Genomic DNA, 24,001 nt, shown 5'->3' with positions numbered 1-24,001 from the left:
GGGGGGGGGCATTATACCAAGGATACAATTTACAGGTCCAATGATTATTTTAGATGAAGAATTAACAATTTACACTAAAAGCACAAAATATTTGTCTTTATTTCAAATTATATATATCCAAATTTTTTAAAAAAATGTGGACGCGTTTTACGAATGTTTTGAATGAAGAAAAACAGACTGGGCTGGGTTTTAAAATATTTTTATAAAAAGTATGAATGGAAAGTTAAATTTATTTTCTTTATATATTGTCATAAAAGATTTTACACCGGCACCCGGCCCACTACGGTAATAAAATGAAAACCAAGTTTAAGATCAGATAAGAAATAAAACTTAAATGTCGGAGTTGCTGAATATAAAGTCAAAGGAATTTAGTATTTGCCACAAATTCAGATTTTCTAATACCTATATTTTTTTATTGTATAAACCGTTGATATTTCAAACTTAAATTCTTTCATCTAACAGAATTCATAGTTTGAAATCTCAAAGGTCTACGACATCATTCAGTCGCAAAGATATAGAGATTAGAAAATCATAGTTTGTGACAAAGACTCAATTCCTTTAAAGTAAAACTCAGGTATATTGTTTAAGTTTTAATCATAACTCCTCATATTGAAGAGCTATTGAAAAAAACTAAAATGTTTTGAATTTCTAAAATGTAACCGGATAATGGAATTAAGTCTTTGCCACAAACTCAAACTTTATAATCCCTATATCTTTGCAACTAGATGATGTAAACCTTTTATATTTTAAATTAAGATTATTTATCCAACATAATTAATAATTTGAAATATCTAAGGTTTACAACATTGGGATGCAAAGATATTGGGATTAGAAAATTCGAATTTTTGGCAAAAACTCAATTATTTTTCTTTGTACTTATGTGCCACGCACCCCTTACCCTTTAGTAAAAGTAAATTCAACCATAAGTCTGACCAAGTCAACCTTGTTGCACCGGATATTAAGTGTGTGCTTTTTTTACCCAATGTCCGGGCGATACAGTACAAACTGGGTCCGGAAAGGTTGACCCGGCTCGGAAATTCAAATGTACTACGGCTGCCCGTGGTGCATAATAAAAACAATAGGAGCTACAAGGTCACAAAGTACGCATGGCGCATACATCTTACTTTTCCTTCAGTCTAGGTTGCAATCGAATATCAAAGAGTTTTTGTTTAAGAAAAGCCTTTTAACTTTGAAGCTGATCCGGAGTTATAAGCCTAAAAAGTAAGATTGAAAATCATCTATTAAATTACATGGCTACCAGGAGCGTATTCAGGAATTTGTCAAAGGGGGGGGNAATCAATAGATTTCACTGGTCCAGGGGGAGGGCTTAGTCCCAAAAGCCCCCCCCCCCGAATACGCCCCTCATGGCTACAAAGATGGTTTAGTCGTCTTTGAAGTCTGATTTGTTTTCGGCTAACCCTGTATTATTAATTCATTAACTTTGGAAATTTACAAATATTCCAGATTCTTTGTAATAACCTTTACAGCTTATCAATATAATTATGCTTAGCTATTAAACTGAGAAACTAGTTTTTCCAATTGATAAATCAAGATTTTCTAGTTCAAATCTCACATTAAAATCACTACATATTAGTCCTCCCAGAATCCGAATTTAATGGATTTGAGCCGCAACTCAAATCCGCCAAAAACCGGTTTTAATTGTTTGCCGGCTTAAATCTCGAAACATTGAATACAACCAACCGCTTCTCAAATTTAAGCCGCTGCTTAAATTCTTTAAATTCGGCCTTTGTATGCTTAATTTTCACCAGTATTCGAATTGCACTGGAATTAAGTCTTTGCTCAACAACTCAAAATTTCTAATATTTCTTTGCAAAGCTTTGATATGATATTTCAAATTAATTATTAATTGATCTAACATAATTCCTAGTTTGAAATATCTAAGGTCCATACATAAAATTAATAGAAAATAAGAGATTGTGACAAAGACTCAATTCTTTTAGATCACAAGGTATTGTTAAATATTAGCTTAGTAGTTAATTTAGTGAGAATATTCATTTTTCAATTCCGTATATTAAGTGAGCTTTTTAGAAATTCTGGGTTTTTCAATTTTCAATTTCAGATTTTTGTATACATTTTTTTTAATGTCCAATTTTTCATTTAACTTACGACTTTTTTCAGCACGTCGAATTAAAGTAAATAACACGTTAGATAGAAATCTTGAAAGGGTAACTTCTCTTATTGAAGAGCTATTGTCAACAACAAAATTGTCTTAATTTTCTAATATTTAACCCGATAAAATCTTTTTATTATACTAATGCGCCATATCAAAGTAAAAGGAGCTACCAGGTCACAAAGTCGGATCGGTAATGTCGCATTATATTGCCTGTTGTATATTGAGTGAATATTCGTGGATTTTCTAATTTTCTCATGTTTTAGCGAGAGCGAAAAATGTTTTTACCCTTTTCATTTTTATTTTTGATCTTTGCTGACGTCAGATTTATGATCCGAACAATTGCGCAATTCTGGAAAAATGGATATCATTTTTTACACATATAAGATGTCACCTACACAAACACAAATTAGTTGCATTAGTTACATTAGTTACATTTGTTACATTAGTTACATTAGTTACATTAGCTACATTAGTTACATTAGTCACATTAGCTATAAGTTACATTAATTATATTAGTTACATTAGTTACATTACATTAGCTACATTAGCTACATTAGTTACAATAGTTACATTAGTTACAATAGCTACATTAGTTACAATAGTTACATTAGTTACAATAGTTACATTAGTTACAATAGTTAAATTAGTTACAATAGTTACATTAGTTACATTAGTTACAATAGTTACATTAGTTACAATAGCTACATTAGTTACAATAGTAACATTATTAGTTACAATAGTAACATTATTAGTTACAATAGTTAAATTAGTTACATTAGTTAAATTAGTATCTAGTTAAGTGAAGGAAACTTTACTCTTGTTAATTAGTTTGGTGAGTTTCATATTACAACTCTTTCTTACTCATCAATAATCAATTTATTCTTTAAATCTATCTTAACATTAATTTACTTTAGATTTTTATTAAATCTTTAACTTTCAAAGCCTTTATTTCAGAGATTTATCTTTCTTTTTTTCTTTCTTTTTTGTTTTTCTTTGATGATTTTATTTGACCGTTTCCTTATTTACTTAGATCCCTTTCTTTTTTTAACGTTTTTATTACCTTCAATATCCTTCCCTCCTTTAAATTCCTTCTCGTTTCCTCCACTATCGTTTTTATTACCTTCAATATCCTTCCATTCTTTAATTTCCTTCTTGTATCTTCCATTATAGTTTATATTACTTTCAATATCCTTCCCTCATTTAATTTCCTTCTCGTTTCTTCCATTATCGTTTTTATTACTTTCAATATACTTCCCTTCTTTAATTTCCTTCTCGTTTCCTCCCTTATCGTTTTTATTACTTTCAATATCCTTCCCTCCTTTAATTTCCTTCTTGTATCTTCCATTATCGTTTATATTACTTTCAATATCCTTCCCTCATTTAATTTCCTTCTCGTTTCATCCATTATCGTTTTTATTACTTTCAATATCCTTCCCTTCCTTAATTTCCTTCTCGTTTCCTCCCTTATCGTTTTTATTACTTTCAATATACTTCCCTTCTTTAATTTCCTTCTCGTTTCCTCCATTATCGTTTTTATTACCTTCAATATCCTTCCCTCCTTTAATTTCCTTCTCGTTTCCTCCATTATTCTGTATAATAAGGTGTAGATATTGAAATATCTCAATACACTCCTTTATTATATTCTTAAGTACAAGCTCTCAGCAGTCAGCACCATCTATTGAGTTCAATATAGATTAGATTTTCACAAAAAATTCGCGAGAAAAGAATTTAAGCTTTCAAGGTAAATTTTCTAACCCCTATACTTTGCAACCTGATGGCGAAATTCTTTGATATTTCAAACTTAAATAATTCAGTCTAATAAAATATCTTAGGTTTACGACATTGGGTCGCCATGATATTGGGATTTGAAAATCAAAGTTTGTTGCAAAGACTCAATTAATTTTCTGTAGTTTTTATGAATTTAATAATTCTGACGAAATTTATTAAAAAATTGGTTTAATATTTATATCAAGATAATCTCTTTTTAAAAATCTTCGAGAATTTTATCTTAAAGGAAAAATAAAAAAATCAACTTTAAAAATGTGAAAATATTAAACTTTAAGCCTTTTAGAAAAAATTATTTCTAGAAGTTGTTTAATTTCATGCCATATTCCATAAATTTGAAATTCTTGACGAAATTTTAATTAATTTTGTGTTGTTCTATAGAAATATATATTTGTTTGGGTAAAATTAATTACTTTAAGAATACCGTCACGTTTTCTAGAGGTTAATTAATAACTGTAATGTAAGCTACATATATTAAACACAAACTTAAATTAAATTTAGAATTAGTTTGTTGAAAAACTAGAATAAAGTTAAACATAGAAAACCAGAGTGCATTAAAGAGGTTTCGGAGTAGACTTATATATATATATGTAAATATATACTTTGCTTGTCTGTTTGGGTGTTTCTTTGTAACCGATAAACGCCAAAACGGCTGAACCAATCGGGCCCAAATTTTGTGTGGAACCTAATGGAACATTAAAATTGGACAACAAATTCCTGTAATTTGTTTGTTTTGAAAATGCGCTAATTCGAAAAGAAAAATCCGCCAAAACTCGAAATTGATTTTAAATAGCTGACCTTCAGAGCAATAGTTAAAAGATACAAATTTTTACAAGAAAATGGGGCGGGAAGCCTTCTTCCATAAATGACTGAGGTTTCTGAGAGGGCATCGCTTTAAATAAAAATAAAAATATTAATTTAAATATTGATGTTTAGCACCACTTCCGTTCTCTTCATAATTTGACATAATTTGAAAGGTTTATAGAACCAATATCTTCTGTCTTATTCAATATTTTTATAGTGCACAAATAAAAAATTAAGAACATATCAGTTAACAATTGTTTTAACTTTTTAAATTCACGTGGAGCCTTCTAAAAGTTCTAACCCGGCCCCTGAATGTTTAAAAAACTGTGTCCAACTCGAAATTTGTAAATGAACACACACATAAACTTAAGTTTCAACTTAGTTTCTCATATAATTAAACTTAGGTAAATCACTGTCTATTTCAGTATATCTATCTATATTTTTATCTATATCTATCTATCTATTTATCTCATAAAAATATGAATCTGGCTATTTCTATTACATTTGTGTCAAATATTGAGATAATATGATTACAAAATGTATTTTCTAATTCAATTTACGGATAATCAATCGACTTAAAGATAAGACGAAAATAAACAGTTTAATCCAAGAAAATGTTAATTACTCTTCATATTAACAAATCATGATTTTTTCAAATGATAGCAGGAGTTAATGACAAAAATAAGGCATAAAAAATGTATTATTTTTTTTGATAAATCCAAAATCATCTCTTTGAAAATAAATTTTAGTTTTTTCTATTTTTATTTATAGATATCTTTACATTCATTTACAGATATTTTATAAATATAATTCTTTTTAGAAAAAGTTTTATTTGATAACCACTCAGAAAAGAAATAGTTGTGAAACTTTGCTGCAACCCTTTTAGAGAAAATCAATAGTTTCCATTCAAGATATAATTTCAATCATTTCAATCTTGGATAGAAAGATAGAAAGATAGAAAGATAGATAAATAGAAAAAGAGATATTTATGTTAAAATTGAAAAATAATAAATTGACAGAAACAATACTTTTTTTCATTGTGTTGATACAGTAGAAGTCAAACAATGAAAAAAATGCTATGTTTTCAAAAGATATTTTAAGAAGGCAGTCTCACCCCGGACTAACCAGAGTGAGCAGCATTCAGTTTCTTCTTTTTGAAATCAAACGTGTTTAGGTCTTTAATTCAACAATCTTTTACCTTATGGATTTGTTTCATATTCATATTCCTTCAAAATGCATATGCCGACAAAAAAGTGTTTAATGAAAAAGACTAAAAATTTGTTTAATGGGTCAAATTCTGATCCAAAGTCACAGCGTTCTTGAATATTGACAGAACCGTTAAATCCACGTGGTCTACATATAAATAAAGTAGCAATCTCTGTTTGTTTGTTTGTTTGCCATAACTCTTGAAATTCTTGAGTCTAGACCGATTTGCATTAAAATTTGTATTCGGTAACTCAAAGATTCATGAAAAGCTTAGTTTTCCAGGTAAAGCTGGGTTTCCAAACTAGTATTAGATATTTATTTTTTATAAATAAATAAAATGTTTTCAACATTAATAATTTATGGATTTAGTCTTTTAAATATTTTAGATAATTTTAATGGATTAAGATGTTTTTCTTAAAAAAAATGTTTATGTTCCCTAAAAAACTATTTGATGGTATTTTTCTAAAAAGGTTTTGAGTTACACTTCCTATTGAATCATTTTTTGAAAGGAACTTTTAACACTTCGCATTTTCATTTTTTCTTATCTTTATATTCTTATGTCGAAGTCAAATTCTAAATACTGTTAACTTTCGAAGAAAAATAAGTTAGAAAAAAATATATAATTTTTGTGCAGTGTGCTCTGTCTGTGTAGAATTTAGAGTATTTATCCAATTGATAATATTCCCACTTGTCAGAATTAAACAAGTCCTATCCTTCCCTCTCCTTTCTTCCTCCCTTCCCTCTCCTTTCTTCCTTTTTTCCGTTTTTTGAATATTCATTTCTTTCTGTTAATCAATCTTTTTGGTTCTAAGTGACCGCGTTTTCCTATTTATATTTTAGTTTAGAGAAGTGTATTTTTGTAGTTTTGGAACATTTAGTTTATTTTTAAGAGGCTAAACCAGTTTTGATATTTTTTGGAATTTTAAAATTTCAATTTTTTTCACGGGCAACGACGAGCACTTCAGCTAGTTGTTATAATTGCTTTTTTTGGCCTCATATATATCTTGTTCATGTTGCTTTTTGCGTTTCTTTTTTAAGTATTTTAAATTTGATTTTCCAGCAGCCAATTTTCGTGGATATTTCTGTTAAGCTAGATTCTGTGAACTTTCAAAAATATTTAATGTCGACATTTTTTTCAAAATACATTTTCCCCTTTAGACCTACAAGATAAACCTTCCCTGCAGGCTGCAGGGGTCATCTGTGAGTTGCCACAAATATTTGTTGTTCTAATTGGTTCAGCCGTTTTCACCTTTATTGGATACAAACCTAGACAATATATTTAAAAATAAGAAGGATGTTCATATCTAATTGTGTAGTGTATAAATACTAATATTATGTTGTTTAAACCTGGAAAGGTAGAAACCCACTAAATCTAGGAAATCTACTTATATATACAAATAATAGAGTTATCACTTACTCTTCAGATAGTTACCGACAACCTCAGCAATACAACAGAGTATATATATACATGTATATATATATACATCTCTATATATACAATAAAGTATTTTTAACAAAAAAAAAATCTTAAAGATCTGAAATATATTTTAAAATATAAAAATATGAGCTTGAGAACCAAGTGTTGACGGAACATCAAATGTACTCATATAAAAAACTAACTCTATAAATTATGCACAGAAAGTAAAGCTAAAAACCAATTTAAGACATAGGATAACAAATACCAAATTAGAAAAGAAGTGAAAAAAGTATAGAGCTACAAAAAAATATGAAAAGAGGAAAAAGGTAAAAAAAAATCATGTCTCTGTCATGTATACTGTGTAAATTCTGAGCTATCTGTCTATCTTTATATCTATCCAAATCAACATATGTTCCCTCCAGGAAGTATAAGATACCTCCTGTCTACCATAATTCTTCGCAATTCTTCTAAAAAACTCCTAAATACTCCAAATACTTTTTAAAACTTTTTAACACCAAAAAAAAACTAAATATTACTCTGTGGTAATTTATTACTAGTCAATTATAATCTAAAATACTAGATTAATTAGATAGATAGGCTTCTCTCAGAGTTATATATTAAATATCGCTAATTATGATTTTTGTCAAAGTACTTCTAAATGCACTTTTAAATACACTTTTGAATACTTCTGCACACTTTGGTTTGATTGCAACCTATGTTCAGTCCAATGTGATGGATCACTTGAGTCATGGTTAAAACCAGGGGGGGACTATGATGGGTAAGCCCCCTCCCTTTTGGAATTTCAAAAATACGACCCATGTGTACTTTTCTAGAAGGTTTTTTTTTAGATAGGCATTAGCAGACCAACCTAGCTCTGATACTTAAACGTCTAAATTCTTTTAAAAAACCTTGTTCGAAAATCTGTGTAGTGTTAAATCATTCATTTGTGGCCAGAAGGGTTCTTAAATATAAAACCAGTCTTGGAAGTTATTAAGTGGAAAACAGTGCACTGTAGACGGAGAGGGTTAGATGGTTATAAAGAACTAACAGAAAGAAAAACAAAATCTTTTTAGTAGCAAAACAACTTCTTTTGATCATTTAAGTTTACAATTTGTTGAGTAAACTTTCAATAAGCTTTTTATCATTTCTTTTATTCTAGATTTACGGTTTAAATCCACCTCTAGATATACCCAGAGTTCTAGAGTTATAGATTTCTAGAGTTCTAGATAACAAGATCAATAAACCTTTATTCAATTCCTAGACTCAAGGAACAAAACAAATTATAAATTATTACAACAATAATAGTAGAAGTATATATTTCCATTTACTGATAGCGCCGATTGAAGGATTCATAACTCTGATTGGATAATGAGATAGATAGAAAGATACTATTTCTATTGGTTCAAAATAGAAAACAAACACATCACTGAATCCTGATTGGATCAGGCGCTAATGGACTTGGCATACAGGAGTGATGATAATGATAATAATGATATCATTGAAATACTACTATGATAGAAATAATAATAATAATCATAATAATACTATTAGGATTGATAATGATAATAAAAATGATAACATTGGCTCACTAATAATAATAATAATGATAACAAGAGTAAATTAGTAATAAAAAATATTTATGTTAACATTTGTAACAAGCTTGTATAATATTACAACAAAATATTAATAGTAAAGATAATAAATATAATCAAACAATAATAAACATAAAGGGAAAAAAAGTTGTCATTAAATAAACAAGATAAACTTTGCAACAATGCATGTTTTTAAAACTATTCAAAATATACTTTAATGTTTTTGGTTTGCCCCCAGCGCAAAAAAAAACAGTTTTCTTAGCAAGTTCTATCTTTCATACTTTAAAATGCAAAACACATTAATAATTCAATCTCTCTTTTAGAGAGAAAAAAATAACAAAAAATCATTGCAAAGTTGTGGAAATAAACAGGCTTTGAAAGAAAAACAATTTAAGCTTATTCTTCCCCCCCCACAGTATATATTAACGCCAACTGTCATCAGTATAATATAAGTAGTGTAATGCTTATTGCTCAGATATCAAATGATCTGTTCTATGAAAAGTCAACATTTAAAGGTTACTTCTTTTAATTATTCATCCTTTTAACCTTTCTGTAGGCCACTTGATTCTCTGTTATACAGTCTAGTACAGATACAATACAGTACCGTACAGTACCGTACAGTACCGTACAGTACCGTACAGTACCGTACAGTACCGTACAGTACCGTACAGATACAGTACAGATACAGTGCAGTACCGTACAGATTTTTCATGTTTTTCTCGTGGATTTTTATTTTATTTACATTAATGTAAGGAACGAAAAGTACGGATTACATTTATTAAATTTACTTAGAGGGACTTTTTCTGTTATGGTTACTTTTCAAAAAGTGACATTAGGATTTATGCAACGGTAACCGCCAAAAAAAATCTAAGAAAAAAGTTCTAATATTTTGCACTAAAAAAGTGCTTTTATTAAAAAGTCTCCGGAAATAAAGTCCTACCAATTCGAGACTTCATTTTCTAAGACTTTTTTCTGGCTCCAGTATGAATTTATACAAAAATGTCCCCGGAAAAAAAGTCCTATACTAGTAGAAAATTCATGGGAACAAAGGATGTTTACAACCATGCAAAAAAAGGGTCAATTGGTATTAAAACACAAGGATGGCTATATTCAAAAGTACAGATGAGTAAAAAGTATTTTTTATGAAAATGACTTAGACTTGACCTCATTTTCACAAGATTTAAGCCTTTTTTCTTGGGTTTTTTTTCTTAGGATATATTTTGTTCAGAACTTTATTTCCTGTGATCTTATTTCTTAAGACTTTAATTGGCAGCCCCCATACTAATTTAGGGAAAAAAGTCCCAGGAATCCAAAACACGCGACTTTATTTCCAGTGACATGTTTTCCAGGGACTTGAGAAAATTCGGACTTTTTTCCAAAATTTATTTCCAGGTTTTTTTCCCAGAAACTTTTTTCCCCTGGACTACATAGATTCTTATGAAAGAGAATGGATTAGGTCGACTGCAGTGAATAGTATTAAATGATAAAAAAGATAGTGTTTATGAACTGCCAAAAGTTTCTTAGAATATATTTATCACGTCAAATTAAAGTAAATTGCAGTTATCATCATACCTACATGTACTTATGGAAGATCTATCGTGAAGAACAATTGTTTTGAATTTCAGATATAAAACCGCACAAGTTTGCTTTATTCATTGTGCGTTAAATCAAAACGAGAGAAGCTAAAGGTTGCATAAATTTGGCCTTCTCCTGTTTAGTTAGCAGTTGAATATGTATGAAAATATATATTGGTACGGTACGGTGGTCTAGTTGAACCAGAATTGGGTTAAATTACCCCCAGGGTATGGATTTGTACTCTTCATATATTCATATATTCAAATTCTCGACTTTTCTTCTGCTGATCAATTCTTTTTTAGACTTTATATAGACTCATTTTGTATCATTGCATGCTTCCAATAATTATCTTTCCGGAAATATGAAAAATATTTACTTTTTGTATAATTAAATATGATATTATTCCAATCTGGTTTGTATGTTTTCTAGTTGAATGACGTGTTTCCTATGTGGTAATGACGTGGTCTAGTAAACTTGTTTTTAATTAATAATTTAACAACCTGTTCTTAACACGGTCAGACATGCTGCAGGGAAACACAGGGTGTCACATAAAAGAAAATTACGTATATTGTCTTTGTATATGATTGTATAGAATGTATCTGTAAATGTATATGTATGCTGTATAAGTATAACTACCCACCAGCAAAATGTTTAAATTATACGTCTGCATACAGCATATCTTGACCCTACACTAAAAATATATTTATAATATTTATTTTTATTTTTCAGGTATGTTCATTTTGAACCGTAGCCTTGAAGATATATATATTCCATTTTGTTATTTTGAATTTATTTGAAAAAGCCTGATTCTCTCTGATCTTTTTCTCCCTTTGTTCTATTCCTTGTAACTCGAGTAATTAATATTTTCCCTTTTATCCCAGCCTTCTCTGCTCTATTATTCTTATTTATAATTTGCAAACCTATTTTCTTATTTATTTTACTGGTCCAGTTCTTTTCTAAAGTATCATGAGAGTGTGTTAAGTGCCATTAATAATTCACAACAGTACCCTTAAACCTTAAAGCTTTGTCTGATGAAAGATGAATGAGTTATCCTTTTTTTCAAGTTGATAGCTGATTATTTTCAATTGTGGGTTCTCTGTTTAAGGGATTTAGGCATTTATGCTTCAGAGACAATGAAAAAAAATGATTTAAAAAAAACTACCAATAAAACAATACTTGAATAGAAATTTCAAGGGTACCATTGTGAATCCGACATGCCACTATTTTAAAGGCTCAGTTTTTTTCCATAATATGTTTGCCTATAATTGTAATAAATATCAGGTAACACAATATTCTGAAAACCTGAACTTCTACGTAAAACCCATTGTTCATTTGAGCAGCGCTTCCAATGAATATGTAGCATGATTAGCTTAATCCTATGATATATATATAATGACGTACATATTAATTGCGCCTATTTTAACTGTGCTGTAAATACATAACATGATTGTCTTAATCATGTGATATAGATAACGAAGTAGGAATTAAAATTACGTCTATTAAACTTGTAACATATAAACTTAAAATACATTAGTTGATATAGAGACTCCGTACTGATTACTGCGAGAGAGTAATCATGTACTTGTTCTAAATGAATGAGTTGATGATTGTGTCCATTGGTTTGACATTGATAGTTGCCTGCTTGTGTCCTTGGAGGATGTTGATAGCTGATCATGCCCATAGGTTTGGCATTGATTGATTAAGTGCTTGTGTCTGTTGAGATACATTGATAGCTAATCGCGCCCATTGGTTAGGCATTGATCCATTAAGTGATTGTGTCCGTGGAGACAGTGATAGCTCATCACGCCCATTGATTTGGTGTTGATAGATTAAATGCTTGTATACATGAAGACATTGAAAGCTTACGAGATTGTGTCCGGGTTTAGTATTGATAGCTAAGTGAAACTGAATGGTACCCGAATAGATACGGGTTCGAGAGTAGTTTTTGGAGTAGGTTAATTACTACATAAGTACATTTGAAATAATAACGCTTGCCATTAATACTTTTGTCATAAGCAACAATTGCCATAATTACTTTATTGCCATAATTTTCTTATTTTTACAAATTATAAATGAATCTTAAATTTTTTAATTCGCGAAATTTATCATGAAAATTTCCAACTTTAGTTTAGTTAGGTACAACTTTCTACAGAGTGTATAAACTGTTGATTAATGTTATTTATTATTAAAAGTATATAGCACTCGCTGCAAACTTAAGCATGAGCAACAAATTGATATAATTATCACTTGGCTCTGATTTATTAACCAGCACCAAATACTTTACACAGAGTTAATAATAGTATTAATATTAACTATTCATAAAGGCTTCACCATAAAATGAAAATAAGAAAGAAGAAAGAAATTACTAAACAACATAAAGCCATTAAACATTATAACACCAAAAAATACATGAAGAAATAGATAGAAAGATAATTAGATAGATGACACATTTATACATATATACAGAGATACAGAGATACAGAGATATTGGTAGAGATACATAAATACATAGATAAATAGATACACAAATACATGATGCATAAGAAAAAAAGAAAAATTGTCAGATAGATAGATAGATAGTTAGATAGATAGATAAATAGATATAGACAGTTCAAATGGAATTAATTTGTGTTAACTATCATTTCCTTTAAACCAAGTAAAATATCATGAACTGGAAGGTTCTCGCAAAAATTAAAAACCCTTGATTAAAATATTATTTCATTGAGAAAACTCATTTTCCCCCGTTTGATAAAAAATAATTTTTTTTTTCTTTATTTTTCAAAATATGAAAAAATTTATATTCTGAATTAACAATTTCTAGTGTTGAGTGGCTTAATTAAGGCTAACATTAACCAATATATTTCCCTCCTCCCCTCGAGTAAATAAGTTGTTTAAAAGAATTGACAAATATTAAAAATTAATCAGGATTGACACTCCCCTGCCTCCAGCATTTTCATTTTATTTCAGATCTATAATATTCGATAAATAAAATTTTCAATTGTTTATTGAAAAACAGGCGGGGGAAGAAAAGAAAGGTTACAGAAAGACAAAAAAGGGAAAGGAAGTTTTAAAAAGGTACGACGGGAATAGCTAGACAAGGAAAGGACGGGGGAAAGAAAGAGCAGAAAGGAAAATGAAGGTCAAAGACAGATGAAAAGGACAAAAGAGTGTTAAGGAAAGGTTAGAAAGGGAAAGGAATGTTTAAAAAAGGGCAAAAAAAGAAATGGAATGATATAGAAATGACAGAAAGAGAAAGGAAGTGTAATGTAAGGGTTGAAAGGGAAAGGAAGGTTACAGAAAGGGTAGGCAAGGAAAGGCAGGATACAGAAAGGGTAGACAAGTAAATACAGGCTACTGAAAGGGAAGACAAGTAAATACAGGCTACAGAAAGGGTAGACAAGTAAAGGTAGGATACAGAAAGGGTAGACAAGGAAAGGAAGGATACAGAAAGGGTAGACAAGGAAAGGCAGGATACAGAAAGGGTAGAATGGAAAAGGAAGGTTACAGAAAGGGTAGACAAGTAAATACAGGTTACAGAAAGGGAAAAGGAAGGAAAGTGCACAAAACTTCATTTAGCTGAGAAGTTTCTTTGTTTATTTATGTGCTCCCGTATTAAAAAAACTTTTAAAATTTATTTTGTTAAGGTGTTTCCTGCTTCCAAAAGTCATGTTAATGTAACGTTCAGGATGAAAACTGTTCCGTCCATGAACCACAATTTTACGTAAATTTTTCAAATATCTATTTTCATATATGTATATTGTACTATCCACGTTGATAAAACTAATTATGCATTGTTGAAGCTTGTTATAAATAGATTAGAGAGGGAAAGGAAGGTTACAGATAGGCCAGAAAGGGAAAGGAATGTTATAGAAAGGTAGAAAATGAAAGGGAAGATATGAAAGGTAGATTACAGAAAGAAAAAAAGAAAACGAATTAAAGGAGAAGGAAAAAAAGCAGGAAGAACATGAAGGACAGGAATACTTTTAATAGAATATGAAAAGACAGGAAGAGTTCTAAAAAGTACAGGAAGGGTAGGAATACTTTTATTAGAATATGAAAAGACAGGAAGAGTTCTAAAAAGGACAGGAAGGGTAGGAATACTTTTAATAGAATATGGAAAGACAGTAAGAGTTCTAAAAAGGACAGGAAGGGTAGGAATACTTTTAGTAGAATATGAAAAGGCAGGAAGAGTTTTAAAAAGGACAGGAAGGGTAGGAATACTTTTAATAGAATAAGAAAGGGCAGGAAGAGTTCTAAAGGAAAGGATAAAAAGGCTAAATATTTTTTTCACAAATATTTTCCATTAAAATGTTCTCAATTCGAGTTTGTCGAGTTTAAACTTCAATTAGGGGAATTTAAAAGTTTAAACATTTTAAAGTACTTCCGTTGAATTCAAGGGATTTGAAAGGATTGTTCATGTTTTAGAGCAAAAATCTACCAAATTTATTAAAATATATTTTCTTTTATAGTTTTTCCTAAAAAATCTATTGTGGAGGCAGAATTGTTTTGTTTATTTATAAATGTTTTTTTCCTCTTTTGAATTAGAATAAAGAAATATTCCCCGTAAAAATAAACCCAAAAACTCAAAAATGGAAGTAAAAAATCAAAAAGTTGAAATGTTGCTAAATTTTTAAATAGGTTAATTCCATCAGAATAAAAAAGTTTTTTTAAAATTGTGCTCTCTTTTAACTTATCAAAATATTCGAAGAGATATTTGGTCATATGACCAAATATTAACCTTTAACATTTCATTGAAACTGTATATTTTTGAAAAACTTTTCAACGCATTTTAAAAAGATCAATTTAATCCAACCTAGACATAAAGAAAAGGCCAAATCTATGCAAATTATAATTAAAACTGTGTGATCTGGGAGCTCCTAGTCTTATTTTATTATTTATTAGATTGCATATTAGAAATTCAAAATGTTTTTATTCTTCTCAATAGCTCTTTAGAATTATAAGCTATAGTACTGAAAATATGAGGTATTTCAATATTTAATGAAATTATGTTAATTTTACATGATTTGCATTAACCTTTTTTGTTTAGTTTAAAATGGTTCTGTTTTCATTTGGTTTTTTTTGCAAAACTTGTTTTTTGTGGTTTATCTAATTATCTTAAATGCACTGTTTTCTCTCATAGCATAATGTAAAACCACATCAAACTTAACCCTAAACAGGCAGGAGGGAGGGAGGGGGGGGATTAACCCTAAACAGGCAGGAGGGAGGGGGGGGATTGATGCGCCCTTTTAAGTTTGTTTTTGCCCTAGCACTCTCAATTTTGAAACTATCACTTTGAAATTTTTTTTTTAAGAAAGAAATTCTTAGGAAACTAAGTCTCAAAACTCTGACCCCCTTAAAAATCTCTCAAATTGGGGACCAATTCCGGAGAATTTCTCGAGAATTTCCAGGCATCAGTCACAAGAACTTGTTCTCGAGTAATTCCCCGGAAATTATTTCAAAAATCCTTACTTTTGTTACTTATCAAAGGTTTATACATAGATTCAGACCTTTACAGTGTTAAAGAGATTGTTAAGCGTAATTTGAGGTGAAATAATTCATTTTTTGCTGTGTAATATTGTAAATGCATAGTAGATCATTTGTTCGGAATGAGAAAATTACGAACATTTTCTTTTCCATATCTGTTCTGTAGATTCTTGGCAAATAAAGCTTTTCTTACCCCCCCCTAACAATTTTAAAGTGCTCAACATTTCGTTGACTGTTCCTTTAACTCGATAGAAAGAATTTAACTTTTTTCTGTTCATGTTATATTTGGCGATATTGTGGTGTGTACTGTGTGTGTATACAGTGTAAACACAGCAAATAAATAAAATAGATACCAGATGACAAATTTTTTATTTAAACATTTGGTTTCTTCAAGTCACATCGATTAAGAGCCCACAAGAAGAATTTAATTAAGTTTTAGAAAGATTAAAGATAAGATAAAATCATTATTTTTGCTTAGTCAAAAGTTGTTGAGAATCAGGCATGCCAATCTCTCTAAAATGAAATGCCAATTGAAGATAAGTCTACATTCCCTTTAAGAGAATATATATTTAAAGGAGCAAAGTTGATAAGCTGTTTTTTATTTCCCGGAGTGTTTTCCTAGCTGCTTAACTAATGCTTTTTCTATATTTTTTGGCAGATGAAAAACAAACAAACAACCTAGGGTTCAGGGAAAACTACTGTAATTATGCTTGTTTTTATACCAAACCAACCCAAGCCAACTCAAACAAAACCAACCCAAATCAAACTGAACCAAATCGAACCAAATCAAACCAGATCAAACCGAACCAAACCAAACCGAACCAGATCAACAAAACCAAACCAAACCAGATGAAATCAATCCAAATAATTCCCAAACATATCATACCAAACAAAACCAAATCAAACAAAACCAATTCAAACCAACCCACACCAAAGCGAACTAGTTAAATCCAAACTAAACCAGATCAGATCTAACTAATCTAAACTAAACCAAACCAGATCTAACTAATCCAAACTAAACCAAACCAGATCTAACTAATCTAAACTAAACCAAACCAGATCTAACTAATCTAAACTAAACCAAACCAGATATAACTAATCTAAACTAAACCAAACCAGATCTAACTAATCTAAACTAAACCAAACCAGATCAGATCAAACCAAACAGAACCAAACCAAACCGATATAAGCAGAACTAAACAAATCAAATTATGCTAGACTAACATGAGAGTTTTTATTAAATATATTTTGTTTGTTTTCAGAAAAAAATATCGAGGAATTGTTTATATTTTATATTTTATATTGTTTGTACTGACCATACAGTAGTATAAACACTAAATGAATCCGAAGCTTTCAAGCTAGATGGGTGGTACTAGTACCGTACTACAAAATATTTTATGCCTACCAAGGTACTAATGCAAGGAAAGTTAATTGCGGTCGCATATGTTCGTTTAGTATCCTAGGAGGTTAAAAGCATTTAATTTTGATAATTTTGAAAATTCACATAATAGAGTCCTATGACCAGAATATTTCATAGATTATTTTTGTAAAAATGGATATCATGTCAGGCTGTGACATTCGTCTTGTGTTTACTTTTCCGCCCAGAGACAGTACACTGAAGTACAAAAAATGCGTACACCTCTGAAATAACTTTACTTGCATTATTACCTCCTTGATGCCTACCATCTAACGCGACTTGTTGCAACTAATTCCAATTCAGGGAATGAAATTTTACAATTTATATAAAAAATTAGATTTTTAAAAGTCTAGATATTTGACTGTAATATCCTAGTTTCTTCTATGCTCTTTTATGATTTTTATCTTCTCATATATACTGACTGAACCTGTGTTTAGGATGTACGACGTGGATGGAAACGGAGTGATCGACCAGGATGAGATGACAAAGATCGTCCAAGCGATCTATGATATGCTGGGAGCAGGAGCAGTGAAACCTACAGATACTGCGGAGGAGAGAGCAAAGAATATTTTCAACAGGTCAAACAATTTTATAAAGATAATTTATTAAATCAAGATTAAAACAATATAACAAAATAATAATAATACTAAAATACAATGAGAGCTTTATAATATATATAAATAGATACAGAAGATAGGAAGATCATTAGATGATTGAGCATAATGATGATATATCTTATCTGCTCTATTTGTTATTTGTTTTATGTTATAAAATATGTAAAATGCCCAAATTAGCTCATATACTAGTATTTAAACACAAAAATTCAGCGCTCGGCCCAGAAACTGTCTTAACCTTACTTAACCCTGATTATTAGGATGGACGAGAATAATGACGGGCACCTGACTGAAGAGGAGTTCCTAAAGGGATGTCTCCAGGATGACGAATTGTCCAAGATGCTGGCTCCCAATGTCACTACGTAGAGTTCTAAACAATCAGCTGCTGCGTAGAATATTATTCACCTTTTTGAGATCTATTCCAAGAACCAGTTCCAGTTTCCCCCGACCAGTCAAAGTTCTAGACGCCATCTTGAAATCAGATCTTTGATCAGAAAAATGGCGCATTTCTGTAAATATCATGGCAGTCATTTTAGAAATTTTCATCAATGTTATAAATAATATTGCAATGTTTCGTGGTAGCAGAAATTTCGCAAAATGTGAAAATGTTCAGTATAATTGAATATAATGAACTGAACTGTGCTGTCTGTGCTACCAGTGAAGTGTAAAACCATGAAGTCAACACAGTAAATCTCAGCGGTGAAAAAAATGACGCGCAGTGATTTCCTGCCATTCTATATCCGGTCTTTGTCAAAGAAAAATCTCTTTATTTCTAGATTTTTTTGGAGGCTTTTGCTATAGGCTCAAAGTTCACAATTTGTTAGATTTTATGCAAAAAGTTCCATAAATATATTATAATATTTAATTATTTAATCTGCCTTCCCACAAAAAAACTCAAATAAATATAGGTTTTTCTATTTATTCCTCTTCAACTTGACGTCTATGTATTACAAAATTTGCATTAAAATCATCATAGAATTTGTGACATGTTTATAAGCTTAATGTACAATCCATTTTTTAATGAGGCCCGTTAAAGTTATACAATGTATACATATAGTTTCTTTGTTCGAGATAGATTTCAACTGTTCATATTGTTCACAAATATCTTCAATTTTTCTTTTAAACCTTCCCTTTTTTCAATTATGCATGCACATTATGTCGCAGAACCCATCTATGATCGTGTTTAAAGATGTGTACACTAAATATTCTAGATATTGTAAAATTGCGGATTTTCCTATAGCTGTCGTCTTCTTCTTTATTGACGTAACCTTAATAAAAAATTGCGGGTTTCCGATCAATTTTGCTCTCCCTTTGAGCACTAGATTCACTAGATGCTTGAATACATTTTTCCATCACGTTTTGAGGATTTATAAGTTTAATGAGCATGAGTGAATGAGAGTTTGGCTTTTTTTCATATTTTGCCATTTTTGGACTTTGTAACTTATTTTAAATTAAATTACCTTTGTTTGTTGGAATGCATTTATTCGCTGAATGAGAAAAAAGTTGCATTTTATTCTTTCTCGTCTTTGCGCAGTTATTTGTGCATTTTTTATCCAGTTAATTTAGGTTTAAGTATAAACAACTATTGTACATTATTTTGTACAAATGTGTGTGCTTATTTATCTATCATTCGGGCATTCAAATACTCCCCAGCCGTTCTGTACAACAATAAAAAAACATAATTTCTGTACAACATGATATTTATTGTACAGCAGCGTACATGACCTGAAAACAGAAGAAAAAGCAGAAATTAATTTGCGCATTTAAAAAGCACACGGTTAACGCACAAAGTATTCTTTTTGTACAACTTCTGTCATGTACGTACACGATTGATAAATGTTTGTACAAGAACGTGTGGCGTCTAACTGAATACGAATGAACATTGTAGTCCTTAAATACTAGGTGCCAATTCAGCTAAATATATAATGATAACAAAATAACACCCTTTGCAGATATATATTATCCTTCAATAAATAAAAAAGCTGGACTGGAGATTATTATATTTGTTGTTATAAACTATTCTCTAGTACTGTTTAATATCCGTATACAAGTTAAAAATATAGTTTCGGAATTTTATATCAGACTTTTCCCAGAATGGTGCACGGTTAAACAAATGGCCGCGTTTTTAAAAACGAATGTTAGAGTTGAGGTATCGTTATTTGTTTCAAAATGAAACTAAAAACGATTTACATTTAACCCAAATCTTCGGAGAATCGAAAAAATTTACAAATCTCGTCGTAACAATGTTTTCTAAATCTCAGAAGAAATTGTTAAAAATAAAAAATAGCCATGAAATATCAAGGAACAGTTTTAAAAGAGCTCCATATAATTATTCAATTAAAAAAATAAATATCTCCATTATTCCATCATTATCAGAAGGTTAAGAAACGACATTTTATTTAATCTTTGGATGACTCCGAAGTTTTGGGTTAGACTGAAATTATGAAAAAATCTACGACTTATTTTAGCATTTTTTTTCCTATTAGTAAAAGACTTTTTTTCAATTTAAGTAAAGAAATTTTGTAAATATTTATTGCAAAAACAATTTTCTTCAATTCTAACTATTTGGCCAAAATGCTTGCAATAATGGAAATTGGTGCACAGAGCAATTTAGGTTTTTCTTGCAAAATACTTAAAAATTGTGAAAGTCAAATTGTAGCAATATTTTTATGATAAAAGACAAAATTTTCCAAAATCTTTTCTTACTCTGGCTTTTCGAGAGGAATTATAAGAAATGGAGATAAAAGCGAGAGAGAGAGAGAGAGAGAGAGAAATAGTATTGATTACCCTTGCTATACTGAACCAAGCATTCAGCCTCGTTTTATCTAAAGTTGCAACATCCAGAAGAAGACTAAAGATGCAACATCCAGAAGAAAACTAAAGTTGCAACATCCAGAAGAAAAGCTAAAGTTTCAACATCCATAAGGAAACTAAAGTTGCAATATCCAGAAGAAAAATAAAGTTGCAACATCTACTAGAAGAAAACTATTAAGTTGCAACATCCAGAAGAAAACTGAAGTTGCAATCTTCAGAAGAAAACTAAAGATGCAACATCCAGAAGAAAACTCAAGCTGCAACATCCAGAAGAAAACTAAAGATGCAACATTCAGAAGAAAACTAAAGTTGCAACATCCAGAAGAAGACTAAAGTTGCAACATCTAGAAGAAAACTAAAGATGCAACATCCAGAAGAAAACTAAAGTTGCAACATCCAGAAGAAAACTAAAGATGCAACATCCAGAAGAAGACTAAAGTTGCAACATCTAGAAGAAAACTATAATATTGCAACATCCAGAAGAAGACTAAAGATGCAACATCCATATGGAAACTAAAGTTGCAATATCCAGAAGAAAATTAAAGTTGCAACATCTACTAGAAGAAAACTATTAAGTTGCAACATCCAGAAGAAAACTAAAGTTGCAATATTCAGAAGAAAACTGAAGATGCAAAATCCAGAAGAAAACTCAAGCTGCAACATCCAGAAGAAAACTAAAGATGCAACATTCAGAAGAAAACTAAAGTTGCAACATCCAGAAGAAAACTGAAGATGCAACATCCAGAAGAAAACTAAAGTTGCAACATCCAGAAGAAGACTAAAGATGCAATATCCGGAAGGAAACTAAAGTTGCAACATCCAGAAGAAGACTAAAGATGCAACATCCAGAAGGAAACTAAAGTTGCAACATCCAGAAGAAGACTAAAGATGCACTATCCAGAAGTAAACTAAAGTTGCAACATCCAGAAGAAGACTAAAGATGCAACATCCAGAAGAAAACTAAAGTTGCAACATCCAGAAGAAAACTAAAGTTGCAACATCCAGAAGAAAACTAAAGTTGCAACATCCAGAAGAAAACTATAATGTTGCAACATCTAGAAGAAAACTATAATGTTGCAACATCTAGAAGAAAACTATAATGTTGCAACATCTAGAAGAAAACTATAATGTTGCAACATCTAGAAGAAAACTATAATGTTGCAACATCTAGAAGAAAACTTTAATGTTGCAACATCCAGAAGAATCAAATCGATTGTACCAAGCTCTCTCATGTGTTTGATGTCCAAATATGACAAATGATACAACATTGGAAAGCTCTTATGCTCTACTTTTAGAATCTGCTAAAAATTTGCAAATTTGCAAAAATTGAAATTTTTTCTGCAAAACCCAGTTATTATACAGAGCTACACAAAAAGGATGAGACTCCAGAGACGATTGAACGGAATTTATACTTCTTTACCAAATCATTAAAAAAAAAACAATTTAAGGTTAAACTCAGGGTAGAAGAGTTAGTTTACATTTGAATCGTCATAATTCAAGGGTTTCAAGTCGTCTTCACAGTCTAATCCGTTGTGAGTAACCCTATGATAAAAATGTTTGCGAAAAAAAGTCGAAATTCATCTTTTTTTAGATTGTTCAATGCAAGTGATTAGACTCAAAATTTTAGTCTCTTTCTTTATGAGAAACCCTGTATCATGCCAATAATTAAAAACTTCAACACCCTGAGGCCGAACTTAAAGAATTTGAGCCGCGGTTTAAATTTAAGCCGCGGCTCAAATTTTTTTTGGTTCCACTTGAATTGAGTTTTTGCCACAAACTCTGATTTTATAATCACTATATCTTTGGAACCAAATGTTGCAGACCTTAGATATTTTAAACAATGAATTTTGTTAGATAAAATAATCTGAGTTTGAAATATCAAAGGTTTACAACATCGGGTTCTAAAGATATTGAGGTTTAAATATTTGATTTTGTTCCAAAGACTCAATTCCTTTGTATTAAATTTTTCAAGATATAAACCGGCGCTCAATTAAAACCGGTTTATGGGGGATTTTAGACGCGGCTTAAATTCATTAAATCCTGACACTGCATTAATTGTAATCATTGTTAAGTTATATGTATATACAAATAGATATACATATGCGTTGAATTCAATGATAAACCAGCTCTTGGCAAAATATATTAATCTTGAATAATTAGTATTAATAATGACAATAACTACTCTGTAGAGCACTTAAATATGTCTATATGTATATCAGTGCAAACTATAAGAGGACGAAAAGATAAAATTCATGCGACATCAATGAAACAATTTTGTGACCTCGTAGCTCCTCTAGTTTTGAAGTATAAGAAAAGCCAAATTATTCAGTTATACATTAGAAATTCAAAACTTCTCTGCTCTTCTCAACAGCTTTTCAATCAATGGATGAGGTATGATTAAAAACATAAATTCTATCTCACGTTTAAACTACTATTTTTTTGACGTTATATGAGTAACGCTAGCTTAGGATTAGCCTTTCAGGAGGAGACTTTAATGAGGAGATCGACCGTAAACTAAACTATTAAGCTCTGTATAACAATGGGTTAGAAATAGGTTTCTTTTAATGAGGAGATCGACCGTAAACTATTAAGGGTTAGAAATAGGTTTCTTTTAATGAGGAGATCGACCGTAAACTATTAAGCTCTGTATAACAATAGGTTAGAAATAGGTTTCTTTTATAAATATAAATATAGTCTTAAACTTATAGATGAAACAAGTTTACAGCTGCGTGGGAACCAGTGCTTAGGATTAATTTAATTTTGATCCGGATCCGCACTGGAAACAAATAGATCCGGATCCAAATCAAACTTTTAATTATGGCTCTATCGGGATCTTCTAGTCTTGTACAATATAAAACAATAACTAAAAAAAAAGTTTGCGGATTAAGTAATATTTTTTGCGCATTTTCAAAATTTGACAAAAATCAAAAACTTGTTGACGCAAATTTTCTAATTTTAAGCATTCATAAACCTTCTTGAGGTCTTGTGAGGTCCCACACAAAATTTGGGACCGATCGGTTCAGCCGTATTGACGTTTATTGGATTAAAACAGACAGACAAATAGACAGACAAGCAAAGTATATATGGATATAGATGAGCGAAGCTGAGAGCTTTATAATATATATAAATAGATACAGAAGATAGGAAGATCATTAGATG

The 24,001-nt window shown here is 30.3% G+C and overlaps 1 protein-coding gene across 2 annotated transcripts in view; it reads left to right on the top strand.

Annotated features, from left to right (window-relative positions):
* LOC111707568 (neuronal calcium sensor 2) overlaps nucleotides 1–19,968 on the top strand; it is a 46,552-nt gene extending 26,584 nt beyond the window's left edge. For both annotated transcript variants that reach the window (XM_023480683.1, XM_023480682.1), the window contains 2 exons: nucleotides 17,852–17,992; nucleotides 18,289–19,968. In XM_023480683.1, coding sequence (XP_023336451.1) covers nucleotides 17,852–17,992; nucleotides 18,289–18,394 — 247 coding nt within the window. In that variant the 3' untranslated portion in view covers nucleotides 18,395–19,968. The remainder of the gene's footprint in view (nucleotides 1–17,851; nucleotides 17,993–18,288) is intronic.
* Nucleotides 19,969–24,001: the final 4,033 nt, after the last annotated feature.

This window comes from Eurytemora carolleeae, unplaced genomic scaffold, assembly GCF_000591075.1.
Source record: "Eurytemora carolleeae unplaced genomic scaffold, Eaff_2.0 scaffold813, whole genome shotgun sequence".
Lineage (NCBI taxonomy): Eukaryota > Metazoa > Arthropoda > Copepoda > Calanoida > Temoridae > Eurytemora > Eurytemora carolleeae.
This window is presented reverse-complemented; position numbering and strand designations above follow the sequence as displayed.